The 20,653-nt window shown below is 40.3% G+C and overlaps 1 protein-coding gene across 2 annotated transcripts in view; it reads right to left on the minus strand.

Annotated features, from left to right (window-relative positions):
* Window positions 1–3,595: 3,595 nt before the first annotated feature.
* Window positions 3,596–20,653, minus strand: part of LOC122563838 (A disintegrin and metalloproteinase with thrombospondin motifs 19-like) — a 526,911-nt gene continuing 509,853 nt past the window's right edge. Inside the window, exon 22 of one of the 2 annotated variants that reach the window (XM_043718038.1) lies at window positions 3,596–5,549. In XM_043718038.1, coding sequence (XP_043573973.1) covers window positions 5,464–5,549 — 86 coding nt within the window. In that variant the 3' untranslated portion in view covers window positions 3,596–5,463. Of the gene's footprint in view, window positions 7,077–20,653 lie in introns of both variants that reach the window. The other variant, XM_043718033.1, reaches the window with a different exon arrangement.

Raw genomic sequence — 20,653 nt, forward strand, 5'->3', positions numbered from 1 at the left:
GTTATTTCTTCAAAAAACTCAATCAAGTTTGTGAGACATGATTTCCCACGCACAAAGCCATGTTGACTATCCCTAATCAGTCCTTGCCTTTCCAAATACATGTACATCCTGTCCCTCAGGATTCCATCCAACAACTTGCCCACCACCAACATCAGGCTCACTGGTCTATTGTTCTCTGGCCTTTCCTTACCACTCTTTTTAAACAGTGGCACCATGTTAGCCAACCTCCAGTCTCCTGGTACCTCACCTGTGACTATCGATGATACAACTATCTCAGCAAGAGGCCCAGCAATCACTTCTCTAGCTTCCCACAGAGTTCTAGGGTACATCTGATCCGGTCCTGGCGATTTTTCCACCCTTATGCGTTTCAAGACCATTTCAAAGAATTCAATCAGGTTGATGAGACATGATCTTCCCCATACAAAACTATGCTGTCACTAACTATTCCATTTTCTTCCAAATGTGCATATATCTTATCCCTCAGTGTCCCCTTTTAGCTTTCCTAATTCTGCATTTACATTCCTTCCTAATTTCTCTTTACTCCTCGAGGGCTTTGTCAGTTTGTAGCTGCTTAGACCTATCATATGCTTCCTTTTTCACTTTGACTAAGTTTACAATTTCCCTTCTCATCCATGGTTCCTGAATCCTGTCATTCCTATCCTTTAGTTTGCACGGATATGCATATCCTACACTTTAATCAACTGGTCTTTAAAAGCCTCCCATTTGCCAGATGTGAATTTGCCTCAAATAACTGCTTCCAATCTACATTCTCCAGTTCCAGTCTAATTTGGGTGTAATTGGCCCTTGCCCAATTAAGCACCTACCTGAGGGCCACTTTTGTCCTTGCCCATTACTACCCGAAATCTGATGGAGTTATGGTCACTAAGCTCAAAATGCTCTCCTACTGAAACATCGGTCACCTGTCCTGGCCTATTCCCTAATACCAAGTCTAGTATGGCCTCCTCCATGGTTGGATTGTCAACATACTGTCTCAAAAAGCCCTCTTGGCCTCTAACAAATTGCTCTTGATCTGAGCTCCTGGCTCTAGGGGAGTCCCAATCAATAAGAGGAAAGTTGAAGTCACCGACCACAATTACCCTGCTTTTTCATACCTTTCCAGTATCTGACTACATATCTGCTCCTCTGTCTATAGAAAACTCCCAACATCGTGATTTCACTCGTCCTATGCCTGAGCTCCACCCATAATATCTCACTGCAAGATGCCTCTGATGTGTCCTCCCTCGACACAGCTGGGACGTGATCCCTAATCAGCAACGCAACTTGCTATCTCTTTTGTTTCCCTTTCTGTCCAACCTAAAACAGCGATATCCTGGAATGCTGAGCTGACAGTCCTGTCCCTTCTTTAACCATGTCTCCATAACGGCAATAACATCATAATCCCATGCAGTAATCACTGCTTTTAGTTCATCATCTTACCTGTTATACTTCTTATGTTGAAGTAAATACAGTCCAGACCTCCAGTCTCTCTGAGCCCTGTGAATTCCATCTGGGGCTGTTTTCACTGGAGCGGCGGAGGCTGAGGATTGACCTTATAGAGGTTTACAAAATTAAGAGAGGCATGGATAGGGTAGATAAAGTCTATTCCCTGGGGTGGGGGAGTCCTGAAATAGAGGGCATAGGTTTAGAGTGAGAGGGGAAAGACATAATAGAGACCTAAGAGACAACGTTTTCACTCAGAGGGTGGTACATGTATAGAATGAGCTGCCAGAGGAAGTGATGGAGGCTGGTACAATTGCAACATTTAAAAGGCATCTAGATGCATATATGAATAGGAATGGTTTTGAGGGATATGGGCTGGGTGCTGCCAGGTGGGACTAGATTGGATTGGGATATCTCGTTCACAAAGAAGGGTCTGTTTCCGTGCTGTACATCTCTACAACTCTATGACTCTGTGCTATGCAGATCAGAGTCTCACTTTTGTCCCCAGTCCCTGCATTTACTGACCTGTTGTTCCGGGTCCTACCACCCAGCCACATGAATTTAAACCTTCCCATAGAGCTCCAGCAAACCTCCTTCCCAGGATATTGGTGCCCCTCCAGTTCAGGTGCAACTCATCCTTCTTACACAGGTCCAATCTTCCTCAGAAGATCGATATATCAAAACCTTCCTTCTACACCAACTCTTTAGCCACATATTCATCTGTACTCTTTCTCTGTTCCTAGCCTCACTAGCCTATGGCCCAGGTAGCAACCCTGAGACTCCTAGATGGAGTTATGAATAGAATGAGTGTAGAATGATGTGGGCTGAAAAATGTGTTGCTGGAAAAGTGCAGCAGGTTAGGCAGCATCAAAGGAGCAGGAGAATCGACGTTTCGGGCATAAGCCCTTCTTCAGGAATGAGCAAGTGAAAGATGATGAGTAGAATGATGTGGGCCAAGTGCTGGCATATGGCACTATTAATTTAGGATATTTGGTCGACATGGGACGAATTGGACTGAAGGGTTTGTTTCCATGCTTTACGTTACTATGACTCTATGATTCTATAACTATCTTGGTAGTCCTACTTCTTAGCTCCTTGCCTAACTCCCTGAATTGTCTTTGCAGGGCCTCTTCCTTCTTGCTCCCTATGTAATTTGTGCCAATGTGGACAATGACTTCTGTCTGTTTTCCTCCCATTTCAATATGTCCTGTACCCACTCAGTGACATTCAGAATCCTCGCACTAGGGAGGCAACACACCATCCTCGAGTCTCCTTCACAGCCACAGAAACATCTATCTGTGCCCTGGCTATCGAGTCACCCAGTACTATCGCTCACTGAGACTTTGCCCCACCTTGCTCTACGGCAAAACCAGGTAAAAGTGAGGACTGCAGATGCTGGAAACCAGAGTTTAGATCAGAGTGGTGCTGGAAAAGCACAACAGGTCAGGCCGCATCCAAGGAGCAGGAAAACCTACAGCAAAACCAGTTGTGATGCTACAGGCCTAGCTGCTGTTTGTGATATCTCTAAGAGGCAACCCCACCCAACACTATCTAAAACTGTATACCTGTTAGCGAGGGGTTAGAGACTCCTGCACTACCTGCCTGCCTCTCCTGGAAGTCAGCCATCTGTTCTGGACCTGTGGTGAGGTCACCTCCCTAAAGCTAGTGTCTACTACTCTCTTTGGTTCACGCACACACCACAGTGTGTCCACCTGCTTCTACAACCAAACCACATGGCCTATGAGGAGCAGCAGGTGGTCACATGTCCTGCAGATAGTTGTCAGGGACAACAGACTGCTCCCTGATTTTCAAATCTGTCAGGAGCAGCATACCACTGCCCTAACTGCCATCCTTATCCTCGTACACTTTAAACAAAAATATAAATGTTTCTTTGCCTGTCCTCCTCATGCTGCCTTTTCTTTTTGGTTACAGAAAGTGGGAGGGAGAGAAACACCAAACTAACGTAGAGTTTCAGTTTAACTACTCCTTGGCACCAGGCGGTACATTCTTTTTAGTGCGATAAATATTTGTGCTCATCCAGGTGAGGAACGGCAGAATTGTTCTTAATGTGACAATATTTAAGGATTTTTTGACACAGACAATCAACTGGATTAGCAAATAAAATGTTCTAAACAAACTTCGAAAACAAGTCCTTTTTAATACATTATTTATTTTACGAATGTACAGGAATGAGAATTTGGGAAGATGCCTGGTGCTAAGACGCATTAAATATACAGCATAGTTGGTCAAATACATAAACTTTCACAATTATGTAACAGTTTGCAAATCTCATTACACTTGGCACTTCAAATTTTTATTTAAAAGCAAGGAATACAATACAACAATAAAGGGAATTATTCCAAATATTACAGCTCTAAAGATCTACACTCAGTCCTACACAAATATTTCAAGTAATAGCACCTGAAGTAAAAACAAAATCAATTTAGAAACCTGACAAATAACCACTTTTATTGTTTAAATTATTCCAGGCAAGTAGATATGAAATTACTTATTTCAATAAAATAATCGGCAACTTACTCTTCAAATAAAAGGAAATATGAAACCAAGATGGGCTACCTGATGGAATCCAGTTACAGATCTCTTAACTTGCTTCAAATGCCAAAGACTGTTTAGTTCTAGGAATATTTTTCAATTGATGACAAAGGAGACTTCACCAAATTCTATTCATCATACAAATGAGTTAGACTGCTATCTATATGGGAGATCTTGGCATTTTTATTTATATATTCTATCCAAGGAGACAGATAAGCAGCTTCAGCAACAGCTTGCTTCTTTGAATTACAGTATTTCAGCTTTGTTAATGTCTACACACTGGGAATAAGAGTTCTCAAAGTAAATATGTATTTTTTTCACATCATTGTCTAATTACTAGAGTCTGTTTATATAGGCACAAACAAGCTTGCATCATTGTGATTAACAGTAAGTTTAAAAAGTGCCCACCCTGTCAAGCTTGCAGTCACAAACTTTGGAAGGACACTATTTTGATTAGCAGGATCCTGGTACAGAGACAATGTTAACAATTTTTGGCTGTAAACTTGCTCAACCTGCAATCTGTCAATCAATATCACAGAAGCTAATACGCCATCAATAGGAGTTGGTTACTCCTGTGTCGTCAAGGTGATTCATATTTAAATAATTAATTTATTAAAAATAAAAAAGCAAATTCTTAATTTTTCAAGCTAAAACCAAACAACTTTAGCATTTCAGAAAATGATAGCCATGCTCAAAATAATGGCTTTTAAGGGGACAAAATGATAAAAACTGCAAGAATGCATTGCCTAGTCATTTTAGCATTAAATACATAGTGACAGCTGGGTGAGGAGCTCTGCTATCATTAAGGACGAAAAATGAATAAAGAGGAGAGGGAAGTTGAATGATTGCTTTGGGATCCCTGTAAAAACTAAGCATCGGACCTCAATATATGTGGCAGAGAGTGGAACACAGTTTACAAATAAAACCTTTAAGAGGTGGGTTACCAGGCAATGTGGCCAAACAGCTGCTGTAAATCGCTCCAATATGTGATGAGGGGAGGATTATAATCTATGTGATGAATGTTACTAAAACAGTAATCTGCCACAAATTCTTGAAATTATGTGACAAAATTTATTTATTATTTTAATAGATGTATTTTATTTTAAATGAATTAAGTCCTCAATTAGGATAGCAGACTTTAAATAACAATACACGTGCTTGTATGCTAATATTGCACAAATTAATTTCAAGAACTAAGCTTTTAAATATTTTCATTGCAAAGAACTGTAACAAATGTAACCTAACGTATAAAAAAAGCTGATGGCTGATAATAACATTAACTGGAGTGTAATTTTAGTGAAAGAGTCAGAAATTAGATCAAAATAGCTGGTTCAACAAGTTTCTGACCCTTTTTCAGTCACCATAAAATTACACTGCTAGGTAATAGGGGAAGGTAATGATCAAGAGATTATTCTTCCTTCCCCATTTGGTGGAACCAGTAGTTTATTGAGCTTTAGGAGAGGCGCATCCTCAAGTTAATCCAGAAATGTTATGAGTAATGCCTCTGAAATGTCCAGAAGGGCTCATGTCTTCTGAGAACAGGCTGCTTTGGGCTTCTAGTTAAATAAACAAAGAGTAATTGAAAAAAAAGCTTGCTTACTGTTGGATCTCATTGCACTACAGTGAAAATCCTAAAATATTTTGTGCCCTTATTTCATTGCTATTCTGTCCTTGGTCTCCTCTATGGGAGTGGCTGGGTGCAATTCAGCGCTTTATTGAGGCATGACCTCTGTTGCATTGCCACAGTTGGGAGCAATTAGCCAATGGTCAACTGAGACAAGAGCACCAGATGGGAATTCACCGCATCACATTTCTGCTGAGACTAGAGTGACATCTAAACCATTTACCTCAGTATTTTTTCACATCCAAAGCATGTTCTACATAAAGACATTATATATTTTATCATTTTTTATTCTTCTTCTCTCAAATTATTAATTAAAATATTTTATTTAAAACATTTTAAAACAAAACAGGAAATTCTTGAAATGCACAGCAAATCCAACAGCATGTGGAAAGTTACAAAGCAGTGGTCATGATGTGGTGGATTCTTGACCTGCTGTCTCACGTACAGATGCTGTGTTGGCCTGCTGCGTAATTCTAGCACCATTTCTGATTTTTAGCATTAGCAACATTTCCTTTTCTTTTACCGCAATTAACCCTGATTTTTAGCCATTTACAAACAAGAGATCAGAGTTGGGCAAAATAGAAAACATGAAACTTGGTGTATGTACCCATGCACTGCTGATATAAATTAATATTTCAAGCTAAAATTCATAGAATTTTATTTTCAGTATTTGTGAGAGAATAGTTTGCTTGCTGTATACAAACAGTCACAATGTTCCATTCTGTACTTTACAAAAAGTACTTTACAAAAGTCTAAAGGTAAACTGTTAATAGTGACATTTTACAGTTTATTGACATTTATTGTTTATTCATAGACTGTAGAACCTTAGACAGTACCTGAAAGTTGCAAAAATAATTCAGTGTTGGACTCCACAGTGTTTCACTCTCAAGTCACTGTTTTTCAAGCAAATATAATTGGCACTATTGAATGCATAGTGAGAACTTCAATATTTTGCTACAGGCTTTCCCTACAGTCTTTGAAATGATTACAGTGAGTGTTAACTTCAGCTCATGCCACATTATCCATGAGGACATGAGTCATTTATGCATGAACTACATTGCGACAGTTGTCAAGTTATCGGTTTACAATGAATGGACACATCTTAGATATACAAAGTTAAAATATCTGGATTCTGATAACCACTGAACAACACTCCAAAAATCTTGGTAAACAAAAATAATAAATTAGAATGAATAAATTATACCTAATACATCTGTACCTTGGTCTAAACAAGTTGTAGTTCTGTATTTTCATAAATTAGATTGTACTTATAAAAAATAAGTTTGGTGCTGATGTGAAAAGTGATGTCAACTCTTATGCTGTAGCTTTTGTGCATAGAAGTCTCTACAGGTCTCACAGCAGCGCTGATACCACCTCATGTCCTGACAGAGGTTCGTCTCTCGTATTATTTTGCAATACACTTGCCACTGGTCCTTCAAACATTTGAATGTCAAAGCAGCTATTGAAATAAAAGTGAAAGAAAAGGAAATTGAGTCATATTGACAACATCAATTTTAAATTTCCAAACTTCCCTTTGAATCTTTAACCCATTCCTGGGTTTTCACCCCGGAGACCTTTTGCTTCTGTACACTGATGTACCTTCAATAGATATCAGTTGTCCTCCAATATTATTCTTCAGTAGCCAGTACTTCAACAAGTATAAACAGGTGCTTCAATTATGAACTAAGGTTTATCAGTTCTCAGTCAAGGGCTCTCTTGTGGTAAAGTGATAATGTCCTAGACCTACATTCCAGTCCCACCTTCTCCAGAGGTGTGTAATAACACCTTCTCCAAAGGAGTGTAATAACACCTTCTCCAGAGGTGTGTAATAACACCTTCTCCAGAGGTGTGTAACAACATCTGCTCTAGGGGTGTGTAATAACATCTTCTCCAGAGGTGTGTAATAACACCTTCACCAGCAGTGTGTAATAACACCTGTTCCAAAGGTGTGTAATAACATCTTCTCCAAAGGAGTGTTATAGTTTCTGCTCCAGAGGTGTGTAACAACACCTTCTCCAGAGGTGTGTAACAACATCTGCTCTAGGGGTGTGTAACAACACCTTCTCCAGAGGTGTGTAACAACACCTTCTCCAGAGTGTATAACAACACATTCCACAGAGATGTGTAACCACACCTTCTCCAGAGGTGTGTAATAACACCTTCTCCAGAGGTGTGTAACAACACCTTCTCCAGAGATGTGTAATAACACCTTCTCCAGAGGTGTGTAATAACACCTTCTCCAGAGGTGTGTAACAACACCTTCTCCAGAGGTGTGTAACAACACCTTCTCCAGAGGTGTGTAATAACACCTGCTCCACAGGTGTGTAACAACACCTTCTCCAGAGGTGTGTAATAACACCTTCTCCAGAGGTGTGTAACAACACCTTCTCCAGAGGTGTGTAACCACACCTTCTCCAGAGGTGTGTAACCACACCTTCTCCAGAGGTGTGTAACCACACCTTCTCCAGAGGTGTGTAACAACACCTTCTCCAGAGGTGTGGTATAACATCTCCTCCAGAAGTGTAACAACATCTCTGAACAGGTTGATTTGAAAATACATTAAATTTAAAAAAAATCTATTCCCAGTTGACATTCCCCACCTGTGCATTTCAGTAACAACCACTGTGAAATATCGGCAATTGGTCTTTTGCTAATTCAACAAAATATTATGAGACTCTCTTGGTCACTGTAACCCAGGCACAAGAATAGAGTGCTTTATATAGTTTATGTAATTCTTTATACAGTGGCGAAGAACTCTGTCTCAGCTCAGACCTGTTTTAATGTTATTGAATTGAAGAGTTTATATTATTTGACAATTCTATTAAGCTATCAGCTCAAACTTTGATGCAGGTTTTAAAAACAAATCAACCTGCTCAGACCTGTTATGACACAGCTCTGGAACAAGTGGGATTTGAATCCAGGTCTTTTGGCTCAGAGTAGGGACACTAGCCCTCTAATTCAAGTTCACATTGCCCACCTGTCGAGGTGAGCTCACTTGAACATGATGTTGGAAATATTGGTCTAAAGTAGATGGTGGGTTTTCCCAGAAGAATTTGAGGCAAAATTGAGCAACCAGGGTGGCACGGTGACTCAGTGGTTGGCACTGTTGCCTCAAGCTCCAGGGACCCAGGTTCAACTCCAGCCTCTGGTGTCTGTGTGGGTTTCCTCCAGGTGCTCCAGTTTCCTCCCAGATTTCAAAGATGTGCAGGTCGGGTGAATTGGCCGTAGTATCTGGGATGCGCTGGCTAGGTAGGTTAGCCCTGGGAAATGCAGGGTTACAGAGATAGGGTAGGAGTGTGGGTTTGTATGGGATGCTTTTCAGGGCATTGGAATGGGCTCAATGGCCTGCTCCCACACTGCAGGGATTCCATGAGGCAAGGTTGCACTACGATGCAAGAGGAAACTCAGAAGATTTTCTGAATTTGGGGTTGCCCAAAGTGAGGTGCAATTTGTCATGTCAGATTGTCTTTTAAAAGTAAATCACATAGATCAACTTCAGAGCAACAGAGAGTTTGGCAAACTTAACGAAAAGAACACAAATTGAAAATCAAGAATTTTAATACTAATTTTCTTTCTAAATTCAGGAAAAAGCTATTACTGTAGTCCATGACAGTTCAGTGTGGCTGCACATTTTACACATTCCACCATCAAAGATCAAGATCCTTTGTGTGTGAAGCTACACCTTTCCAGTTAATGGTTGCTGTGAAGCAGTGCTTAGCTATAATGGTAAAGTCATTAAAGAACTTATTTACGTCTTGCAAAATGAGAACAAACCCATGTTGAGTTAGCAAGCCTTTGTCTGCTTCCTTTAAAATCCTTGAGATCACAATGTTGCGAAGGGACATTGACAGATTCAATGCATGGGGAAAACTGTATGAAATGGTGTTGACTAAGTGAAGACATGAGGTCAATCAGTTCAGAATATTCGATAAATGGTGACTATGCGTAAATGATGAGGAACTTTGAATGAGCAGAGAGACTTGAGGTGTAAGTTCACAAATCACTAAAAGCTAAGGACAGTTACAAAATAATTTAAATATCTAATTAACAGTTGGCCTTTGTTCCGAGGCTGGAAAACAAAGGACACAAAAATTGCTGGAAAAGCTCAGCAGGTCTGGCAGCGTCTATGGAAAGAAATCAGAGTTCACGCTTCGGGTCCAGTGACCCTTCTTCAATCCAGGATTTATGTCATAACCAGATACAGCTCAGGTTAGACCCTAACTTGAATACTGGATTATCCAGTGTAATAAGGAATGGGCAATAAACAAGAATATAAGAAATAGGAGCAGGAGTAGGCCATCTGGCTCTTTGAGCCTGCTCTGCCATTCAATAAGATCATGGCTGATCTTTTTGTGGACTCAACTCCACGTACCTGCCTGCTCACTGTTACCCTTAATTCCTTTACTGTTCAAACATCTCTCTATCTTTGCCTTAAAACACTCAACGAGGTAGCCTCAGCTGCTTCACTGGGCAGAGAATTCTACAGATTCACAACCCTTTGGGTGAAGACATTCCTCCTCAACTTAGTCTTAAATCTGCTTCAACGTATTCTGAAGCTATGCCCCTTAGTTGTAGTTTTACTTGCTAGTGGAAACATTCTGCCTGTTTCTATCTTATGTATTCCCTTCATAATTTTATTTGTTTCTATAAGATTCTTCTAAATTCCAATGAGTATAGTCCTAGTCTACTCAATCTCTCTTCAAAAGCCAATCCTCTCAACTCCAAAATAAACCTGGTGAACCTCCTCTGCACCCGCCCAGTGCCAGTACATCCTTTCTCAAATAAGGAGACCAAATCTGCACACAGTCCTCCAGGCCTGGCCTCACCAGCACCTTGTACAGCTGCAGCGTAACCTCTTTATTTTTAAACTCCATCCCTCTAGCAATGAAGGACATGACAAATTACATGCAGGTGAGGGCAATAACAACTATGGAAGCAAAGCTGATAGATGGAGTTAAAATTTGGAATAACAATGATCTAATTGAATGGCTGAACAGGTTCCAGAGGCTGAATAGCCTGCTCCAGTGTCAATGTTAAAGCTAAGACAGGAGTAAAAAAGCAATTTACATAAAATCTTGTATGTTTAACATACTGGTGTCGCTTGAGACTAATCTTTAACAGTACTCAATACTTTATTTATCATTCAGCCTGATGCTTGAACAAATTTCTTAAATATATTGATTTATTGTGTCAATTTGGTACCCAAATAATTTAAAACTGGAGTTAACAAAAAACATACATCGAAAAAATGTGATTCTGCTTAAATAATCCAACTTATGAAAGCAATTATTAGGTTGTTGAAAAATTCCATTGCAAAGCGCAACAAAATATGCCTTTTGGCAAACTGTGCTCCATGCTGAATGTTTCCTGTTAGCTGATGTTATGATATTACCTGGTCTTATGTGGTTCATAGGTATTGATTTGTATAATGAATGACAGCTACATGAAGCTGCATGATTACAGGTTCGATATATATAAAGACGACTAATGAAGGAGGTGTTGGAGTAATTATTTGCTGGCTCCACTGAGTTGAAAGGGTTGGAGCATTGTGAAAATCATGCAGAAAAAAAACTCACATCCTGCTCCCAATTTGGCCAATATTGCCTTGAAAGGGGCCTACCGTCAGATGGAGCCGTAATCCGTGCCTTAAAATCAGGGTTTTTTATGTCTGTAAAATTATGACCACCGTATTAGCAGGGAAGTGTGTGGAGTGAGCACAGTACATGCTCTGTGAAGTTATATCCAGTGGTACAACTGCTGAATACCAGAGGTCAAAACGCAGAAAATAATTCAGGATATTGTGAGTTCTATGCCTGTCTGTCAATGCGCTACATTGGGAGTTTGCCATGAGGACATCTTAATGCTACTCCAGGAATTAGACTCAGTATGCAACCAATAGACTTACTGGGAACTAGGCCAGGTAATGTGGGCTCCATTCTGGAGTTTAATAAGCAATCAATTGCTTGACTGAGGTCAGGAATTTCCTTTAGTTGCTCTCGATCATTATCAGATGCCAAATGTAAGTAGGCAGAGCAGGAGCAGCTTTGGGGAAATTGCCGATATTAATTGCTGTTTAAACGAAGATAAAATCAAACCATACGTCTGAGCATTCTTCTATCGAACTCCATAAATTCAATTAATTTTATAGCATTGATTCTCAGAATATTTTAATTGAAGGACCTCTTTTCAAATGGATTAATAGTCACAGGCAACTCTTAATAATTTTCCACATTACAATACAAAATTGCTGAATGTAAAATTGCAATAATGATTTTAAGAAAATAGATAGTGACTTGTGTATGCACATCAGTGGAATGGGTAGGTTGATTCACACTGTAGAGCTTCTCTGTTCTTGGGAACATGGCAGCCACTGGAGCTCGGAGTGGAACTTTGAAGCTCAGCGATGAATCTGCTGGTGAGCTGGGAAAGCCTTCGATTATTGAGATATAAGTTTGTTTAAATGAAAGGCTTTTCTTCATAGGTTTGTTCTAAATGTGTATTTTCGTTGCTTTGGAAGTGATTTCCAACATTGTGGAAATCATTTGTCAGCTTTCACTACAGTATGGAAATAACTCTCAGATGAGCTGCACAAATAACACAAAGATTATTTGGGGCAATAACCTTTCCCCAGTTTCTTGTTGAATCACAGGAGGGAGGGGATACCTTCAGCACAGAGCAAGCAGTCTGAGGACCAGCTTTTCGGGAGTTTCCTAGAGCTAGAAGCTAGGTGCCCAGGTCTTGCTGTGGTCACCAAACCAGACGTCCTCTCACTCTCGCTCTTTCCATCTGCTGGTGACATCGTAAGATTTCACAATCTCTTGCACACAAAGTATCCCTTGCCTAGTAGATATCATGTTTGCCAAGACCTTCACCTGTTTGTATTTTGCTAATGATAAGTCCAATCAGAATGAGATGGTTCTCAAAATTTCGACAGTGATTGGACTCGTGGATGTACGCCATCATGGATTGCATATGCTTGGCCATCATTAGATTGAACTGCAGTTTCTCACAATTGAAAAGGATCCACTCTAATCATAACTTATATTGTGGAAGGTACTCATAAATGTCTGTGCCAGAAGCTGCCATGTTGCCTTGTCTCCTTCAGATCTTTGTACCTTCAACAGAATTAGCTACACTCCAAAGATGTCGCTCATGATACTTGAGAGGATCCCCACAACTGATCATGCACAAGCTAAGCAACGTGAGCACAAGAGACCAAAGGCCATTGGGTTGCTGAAGTTGGAATTAGACAGACAGATTTCTGCACATTTCAGTATGCACCAACAAAGCTGTGGAGAATGGTTGCGATTCCCGAAATGTCCCTCTAAACTGTACAGTAATTGAAACGTTCCCATACACAGGTTATCCATGTTTCCATATATAGCAGAAGCAAAAAACATGTTAAAGAGGATGCATACTTAAACAAATTGCACTCCCCCTACAAATTAGAGGGTACTTTGATGATTACCACTCTGTATTTTTGAAGGTGGTGGTGGTGGCTATAAATCCCACAGCTGTTCATGCATCTATCACAGATCCTAATGATAGAATTATACCTGATGGTGTGAAGATATATGGAACACTACAGAACATAGCATATTACAATGCAGTACAGGCCGTTCACCACCTCACCCCAGTGTTGCACCTACCTGTGGAACCAATCTGAAGTCCATCTATCCAACACTATTCCATTCTCATCCATATGCCTATCTAATGACCATTTAAATGTCCTTAAAGTTGGCGAGTCTACTACTGTTGCAGGCAGGGCGTACCATGCCCCTACTACTCTCTGAGTAAAGAAACAACCTCTGACATCTGTCCTATATCTACCACCCCTCAATTTAAAGTTATGCCCCTCGTGCTAGCCATCACCATCTGAGGAAAAAGGCTCTCACTGCCTAATCTACCTAACTCTCTGATTATTTAATATCTCTCAATTAAATCAACTCTCAACCTTCTTTTCTCTAATGAAAATAGCCTCAAGTCGCTCACCCTTTCCTCATAAGACCTTCCCTCCATACCATGCAACATCCTAGTAAATCTCCTCTGAACCCTTTCCAAAGCTTCCACATCCTTCCTGTAATACAGTGACCAGAACTGTATGCAATACTCCAAGTGTGGCCGCACCAGAGATTTGTACTGCTGCAGCATGACCTCATGACTCTGAAACTCAATCCCTCTACCAATAAAAGCTAACACACCGGATGCTTTCTTAACAACCCTATCAACCTGGGTGACAACTTTCAAGGATCTATGTACCTGGACACCGATATCTCTGCTCATCTACACTACCAAGAATCTTAAAATTAGCCCAGTACTCTGCATTCCTGTTACTCCTTCCAAAGTGAATCACCTCACATTTTTCCACCTTAAACTCCATTTGCCCCTTCTCAGTCCAGTTCTGCATCTTATCTATGTCTCTCTATAATCTACAACATCCTTCATCACTACCCACAACACTACAGACCTTAGTGCCATCTGTAAATTTACTAACCCATCCTTCTATGTCCTCATCCAGGTCATTTATAAAAATGACAACAATAGTGGACTGAAAACAGATCCTTGCGATACCCCACTAGTAACTGAATTCCAGGATAAATATTTCCCATCAATCATAACCCTCTGTCTTCTTTCAGCTAGCCAATTTCTGATCCAAACCACTAAATCACCCTCAACTCGATGCCACCATATTTTGTACAACAGCATACTGTGGGGAACCTTATCAAACACCTTACTGAAATCCATATACACCACATCAACTGCTTTGCCCTCATCCACCTGTTTGGTCACCTTCTCAAAGAACTCAGTAAGGTTTGTGAGGCATGACCTACTCTTCACAAAACCATGTTGACTATCCCTAATCAACTTATTTCTTTCTAGATGTTTAAAAATCTATCTCTTATACTCTTTCCAACACTTTACTCACAACCGAAGTAAAGCTGACAGGTCTATAATTTCCAGGGTTGTCTCTACTCCCCTTCTTGAACAAGGGAACAAAATTTGCTATCCTCCATTCTTCTGGCACGAGTTCTGTAGATAATGACGACATAAAGATCAAAGCCAATGGCTCGGCAATCTCCTCCCTGGCTTCCCAGAGAATCCTAGGATAAGTCCTATTGGCCCAGGAACTCATAGAACACAGAACAATACAGCACAGAACATGCCCTTTGGCTCTTGCTGTTACAGCGAATCCATGAACGATTCTCAGCTCGTCCCCCTACACTATCCTATCATCATCCATATGCTCATCCAAGGATTGTTTAAATCTCTCTAATGTGGCTGAGTTAACTCATCTGTTATCTATTTTGAATCAACTGGGTCACCCCGACTAACACCAGACATTTCCACAGTATTAATCCTTCTATCACACAGATTTTTAAATTCATTCATGGGATGTGGGTATCACTGGCTAGACCAGCTCTCTAATTGCCCAGAGGGCATTTAAGCAACAACCTGTAGGGCTAGAGTCACATGTCGACCAGACCAGATAAGGATGGTAGTTTCCTTCCTTAAAGGATATTAGTGAACCAGATGAATTTTTTTTCTATTAACAAAGAATTCATGGCCATCATTAGATTCTTAATTCCAGATTTTTATTGACTTCAAATTCCATAATTTGCCATGGCAGGATTCGAACCCAGGTCCCTAGAACATTACCCAGATTTCTGGATTAACCATCCAGTGATAATATCACTAGGCCATCGCCTCCCCTGACATTGACTTAAGACCATAAAAAACATGAACAGAAGTAGGCCATTCAACTTCTTGAGCCTCCTCTGCCATGCAATAGATTCATGGCTGATCCAGCATTCTTCATATCCACATCTTCTGCACAAATTATTCATTATATTTTCTTCTATTTGGTTTGAGAAAGGCCAGAAATGGAGATGAGTGGACAATAGAGAGTGGAACTGAAGACTGTAGTTCAGTTATATATCAGAACAACTGACTCATTATCAGAATGGCAAACATCCAATTCTACTTGAGAGACTGTAAAGTGTTTGGATTGAATTTTCTTTATGAAGAAGAGCCTCTGTTCTTGTGAAAATATTAGAAATCAATAGTGAGAATGACACAGCATTTGTTTTTGGTAACATTATAAATTTACAACTCACTAGATCAGGACGTTGTCATATTTCATTGAAGAATCAAAATGAGAAGGACAAGAATTATTATTGACCTCTGGAGACAAGCGTCTAGCTAACAAGAAATGAACGATTAGGAAGTTGCGTATACATAACCCACCCATTATCACAAAACTTAAAGATTCTGCTGAAGGATGTCAGAGTTGTGGATAATGATTATGAATTCCTTGTTGAGCAAATCACATCTTCATGTGGCATATATCTCAAATATCAGAAGACACCATCACGCCCATTTGAAAGCATTCCATTTGACTGGAAATGTAATTAAGTGGTGGTTATGGACTTGAAAGTATGGACAAGGATTGCAATATCATAGAACATAGAATATAGAACATTACAGTGCAGTACAGGCCCTTCGCCCTTCAATGGTGCGCCAACCTGTGGAACCAGTCTGAAGCTCATCTATCCGACACTATTCCATTTTCATCTGTACATCTATCCAGTGACCATTTAAATCCCCTTAAGGTTGGTGAGTCTACTACTGTTAGATCTATTACGATTTGTAGATGTGCTGACTCGGTTCAGTTTATTTACGGTAATTAACAAGGACAAATGGATAATAATGGATAAGATCATGGAAAAGTAGATTGGCACAGCTTTGGAATACCAATGAAAGTTCTAATATATAACTGAGGCATCAGAGAATCATATTGTATGGCGTAGGCCATTCTGCCCAATAGAACTACACTGAATGCTAAAGGGGATTGATAAGGTGGACATTGAAAAAATGTTCCCTGTTGTGATAAAGTGTAGAACAAGAGTTCATAGATATAGAGTGACAGGAGGTGGGTTCAAAACTGAGATGAAGAGAAACTACTTCTCTCAGAGGGTTGGGAATCTGTGGAACTCATTGCCCCAGAGTGCAGTGGAGGCAGAATCAATTAACAAATCCAAGAAAGAAATAGATATGTTTCTGATGAAAAGCACAATAAAGGGCGATGGGGAACAGACAGGAGAATGGAGTTGAGACCGGGATAGCGTCAGCCCTTATAGATTATAGAACAGCACAGCACAGTACAGGCCCTTCAGCCCACGATGTTGTGCTGATCATTTATCTTAATCTAAGATCAACCTAACCTACACACCTTTCCATTTACTGCCAGCCATGTGCTTGTCCAGCAGTCGCTTAAATATCCCTAATGTCTCTGACTCTACTACCACTGCTGGCAGTGCATTCCATGCGCCCACCACTCTCTGTATGAAGAATCTACCTCTGACATCTCCCCTATACCTTCCTCCGATCACCCTAAAATTTCTGTCCTGGGGAAAAGTCTCTGGCCATCTACTCTATCTATGCCTCTCATTACCTTGTACACCTCTTTCAAGTCACCTCTCTTCCTTCTTCTCTTCAGTGTGAAAAGCCCGAGCTCACTCAACCTCTCTTCATATGACAAGCCTCCAGTCCAGGCAGCATCCTGGTAAATCTCCTCTGCACACTCTCTAAAGCATCTACATTCTTCCTATAATTAGGTGACCAGAATTGGACACAATATTCCAAGTGTGGTTAACTAGGGTTTTATGGAGCTGCAGCAAAACCTCGCGGTTCTTAAACTCAATCCCCCTGTTAATGAAAGCCAGAATGACGTATTTCTTTTTAACAACCTTATCAACTTGAGTGGTAACTTTGAGGGATTTATGTACATGAACCCCAAAATCCCGCTGTTCCTCCAAACTGCCAAGAATCCTGTCTTTAATCCTGCATTCAGAATTCAAATTCAACCTTCCAAAAATGAATCACTTCACATTTATCCAGGTTGGATGCCATCTGCCACTTCTTAGCTCAACTCAAACTCCAACTGCCATTCAGGTGAAACTTTATCTGCTATGTTAAATGGTGGAGTGAGCTCAAAGGGCTGAATTGAGACTCTCACTCCAAATTCCTATGTTACTAGGTACCACTGATGTGAAAATTTGCAAGTGAAGTTTGGGACATATGACAAATTAAAAATAATAGCGATGAATACTCTTGCAGGAAGTCGGTGCAGAAATAGTTTTTGTGAAAGAAATCAGTAATTGATGAAATATTATACAAGATACCAGCAGATCAGCCACACTGCAAGCTGAACATGTCTCTGGAAGGGACAGGATACATATCAGACAGGTTTCCTGATCTCAGTTACCAGCTAAAGACATTTGCTGGATATAACTGAGACAGTTTGCCTTAGCAGGAGTGAAAACTGTACAAAGATCATGCAGAGTTGGACAGAAATTAAAAGGCTTGTGGATGTCACTGGGAAGGCCAGCAGTTAGTGCCCATCCCTAATTGTCTTTGAACTGAGTGGTCAGGCCATTTCAGAGGGCAGTTAAGAATCAACATGTAGGTCAGATAAGGAATGTGGATTAAAAACAAAAGATTAAGGGTAAAGAAAATCTGAAATAAAAATCAAAATGCAGTAAGTTGGGCAGCAACTGTAGAGAGAGAAACAGAGTTACTATTTCATGTCCAGTGACCCTTCATCAGTATTGAAGGTTGGTTTCCTTCCTCAGAGGGTATTAATGAACTAGACAGGTTTTTGTGACAGTCAATGATACCTTCCTGTTCACCGTTACTAGATTGGCTTTTAATTCCAGATTTTATGAACTGAAATTAAATTCCACCAGCTGTCATGGCACGATTTACAAGTCTGGCATTATCTGTGGAGGCAGAAACAGAGTTAAAGTTTCAAATCCGATATGACTTCTTCAGAACATAAAAGAACAGTCGTATCAGATTGAAAAGACAATTCATTTTCTCGATCCACAGATGCTGTCAGATCCACTGAGTATCTCCAGGATTTTCTGTTTCTGGTTCAAGTTTGCAGTAGCTATAGTATTTTGCTTTTATTACGGTAAGTCACAGAGTTATAGAGTCAAATAGCATGGAAACAGACCCTTTGGCCCTACTCATCCATGCCAAGCAGGTTTCCTAAAGTGAACTAGTTTCATTTGTCTGCATTTGGCTTATATCCCGTGAAACCTTTCCTATCCATGTATCTGTCCAAATGTCTTTTAAATGTTGCAATTGTACTCCCTTCTACCATTTCCTCTGGCAGCTTGTTCCACATACGCACCACCGTCGATGTGAAAAAGTTACCTCTCAGGTCCTTTTTAAGTCTTTCCCTACTCATCTTATAAATATGCCGTCTAGTTTTGGACCCACCTACCCTGGGAAAAAGACATTTCCTAATCACTTTATTTATGCCCCTCATAATTTTATAAACTTCTATAAGGCCACCCCTCATCCTCCTACTCTCCATGGAAGTAAGTCCCAGCCTATTCAGCCTCCCTTATAAAGGAAAACATCCAGACTCATTAACATCTTTGTAAATCTTTTTTGTACTCCAATTTAATAACTTCCTTCCTATGGCAGGCAGACCAGAATTGAATCTGTCTCCCCAAAGGATTAGCCTGGGTCACTGGATTACTGATGACATTGCCACCATCTCTCTGTAACCCTGTTAACATAGACAATTGGATAACAAATTTTATAAAACCTTTTCCCATGAGCACACTTCAATTTTTATTTTTCGTGTCAAAACCAAATCAATAAACTATACATTTAACTGTGTCATATCCTAACACACCGTTCCAGCTGACAGTACCAATAATTTATCCGAGGTAATTATTCCTTCCAGTGTAGATTTGCCTAAATGCAGTGAAATTCTATCAAAGTATCTACGGACATTATAAAGAATGAAAAGCTCCATGTATGCTTAGGAAACCAGAACAAAAATGAGAACTGTCTTTGTGTCCAGTGAGGTTGACTATTTGGCTTCCCAGTGGATTGAACTTAGCAGAATTTGGGTGGTGGAAAAGTTTTGTTTCTTTTCATTCATTCACTGGGTGTGAATGTAGTTGGTTCTACCAGCATTTAATGGACATTCCCAATTGCCTTTGAGAAGACAGTGGGGTAAGTTGCCTTCTTGAACTACAACAATACCAAAAGGGACAGCCCCAGTGCTAACAGAAGGGAGTTCCAGATTTTGACACTGCAACATTAAAGGAATACAGGTATAGTTCCAAGTCAGAATGGTCTGCAACTTGGAGGGAAACTGCAGGTGACAGTGTTCCTGTTCATCTGCTGTATTTGTATTTCTAGGTGGTAGAGATAATAGTGCTATTGAATGACCCTTGGTGTATTTCTGCAATGTATTTGTAGATGGTACATATATAACATAGAATTCCTACAATGTGGAAACAGGCCATTTGACCCAACAAGTTCACACTGACCCTCCGAAGAGCAATCCACCCAAACCCATTCCCCTACCCTGTTACTCTACATTTCTCTTGACTAATGCACCTAGCCTACACATCCCTGAACACTGGGCAATTTAGCATGGTCAATTCACCTAACCTGCACATCTTTGGATTGTGGGAGAAAACTGGAGGACCCAGAGGAAACCCACGCAGACATAGAGAGAATGTGCAAACTCCACACAGACAGTCACCTGAGGCTGGAATTGAACTCGATTCCCTGGTGCCGTGAGGCAGCAGTGCCAACTACTGAGACACTATGCCACCCTGCTACTGCCATTATGTATCAGTGGTGAAGGGAATGAATACAGGAGTTGGTGGATAGGAAACCAATCCAGCATGCTGCATCCTAGATAGTGTTGAGCTTTTTGAGTGTTCTTGAAGCAGTACTCATCCAGGCAAGTGGGGAATATTCCATCCTACAATGACTTGTACTTTGTGAATGGTGGACACATTATGGGGAGTCAGGAATCTTTCTACCCTACAGCAATGATTACACTTGAAAAGTACTTCATTGGCTGTAAAGAAAAGAAGCACAATATTTTCAACTTGCCACTGGGAATCATTCAGAGTAACTCTACCTTATCCAATCATATGCCTCATTTTCTGGGATTTTGTGAGGCTGGAAGCCCCTACAAAAATGTAAATGCATTTTTAC

Source organism: Chiloscyllium plagiosum, chromosome 2, assembly GCF_004010195.1.
Source record: "Chiloscyllium plagiosum isolate BGI_BamShark_2017 chromosome 2, ASM401019v2, whole genome shotgun sequence".
In the NCBI taxonomy this organism is placed as follows: Eukaryota; Metazoa; Chordata; class Chondrichthyes; order Orectolobiformes; family Hemiscylliidae; genus Chiloscyllium; species Chiloscyllium plagiosum.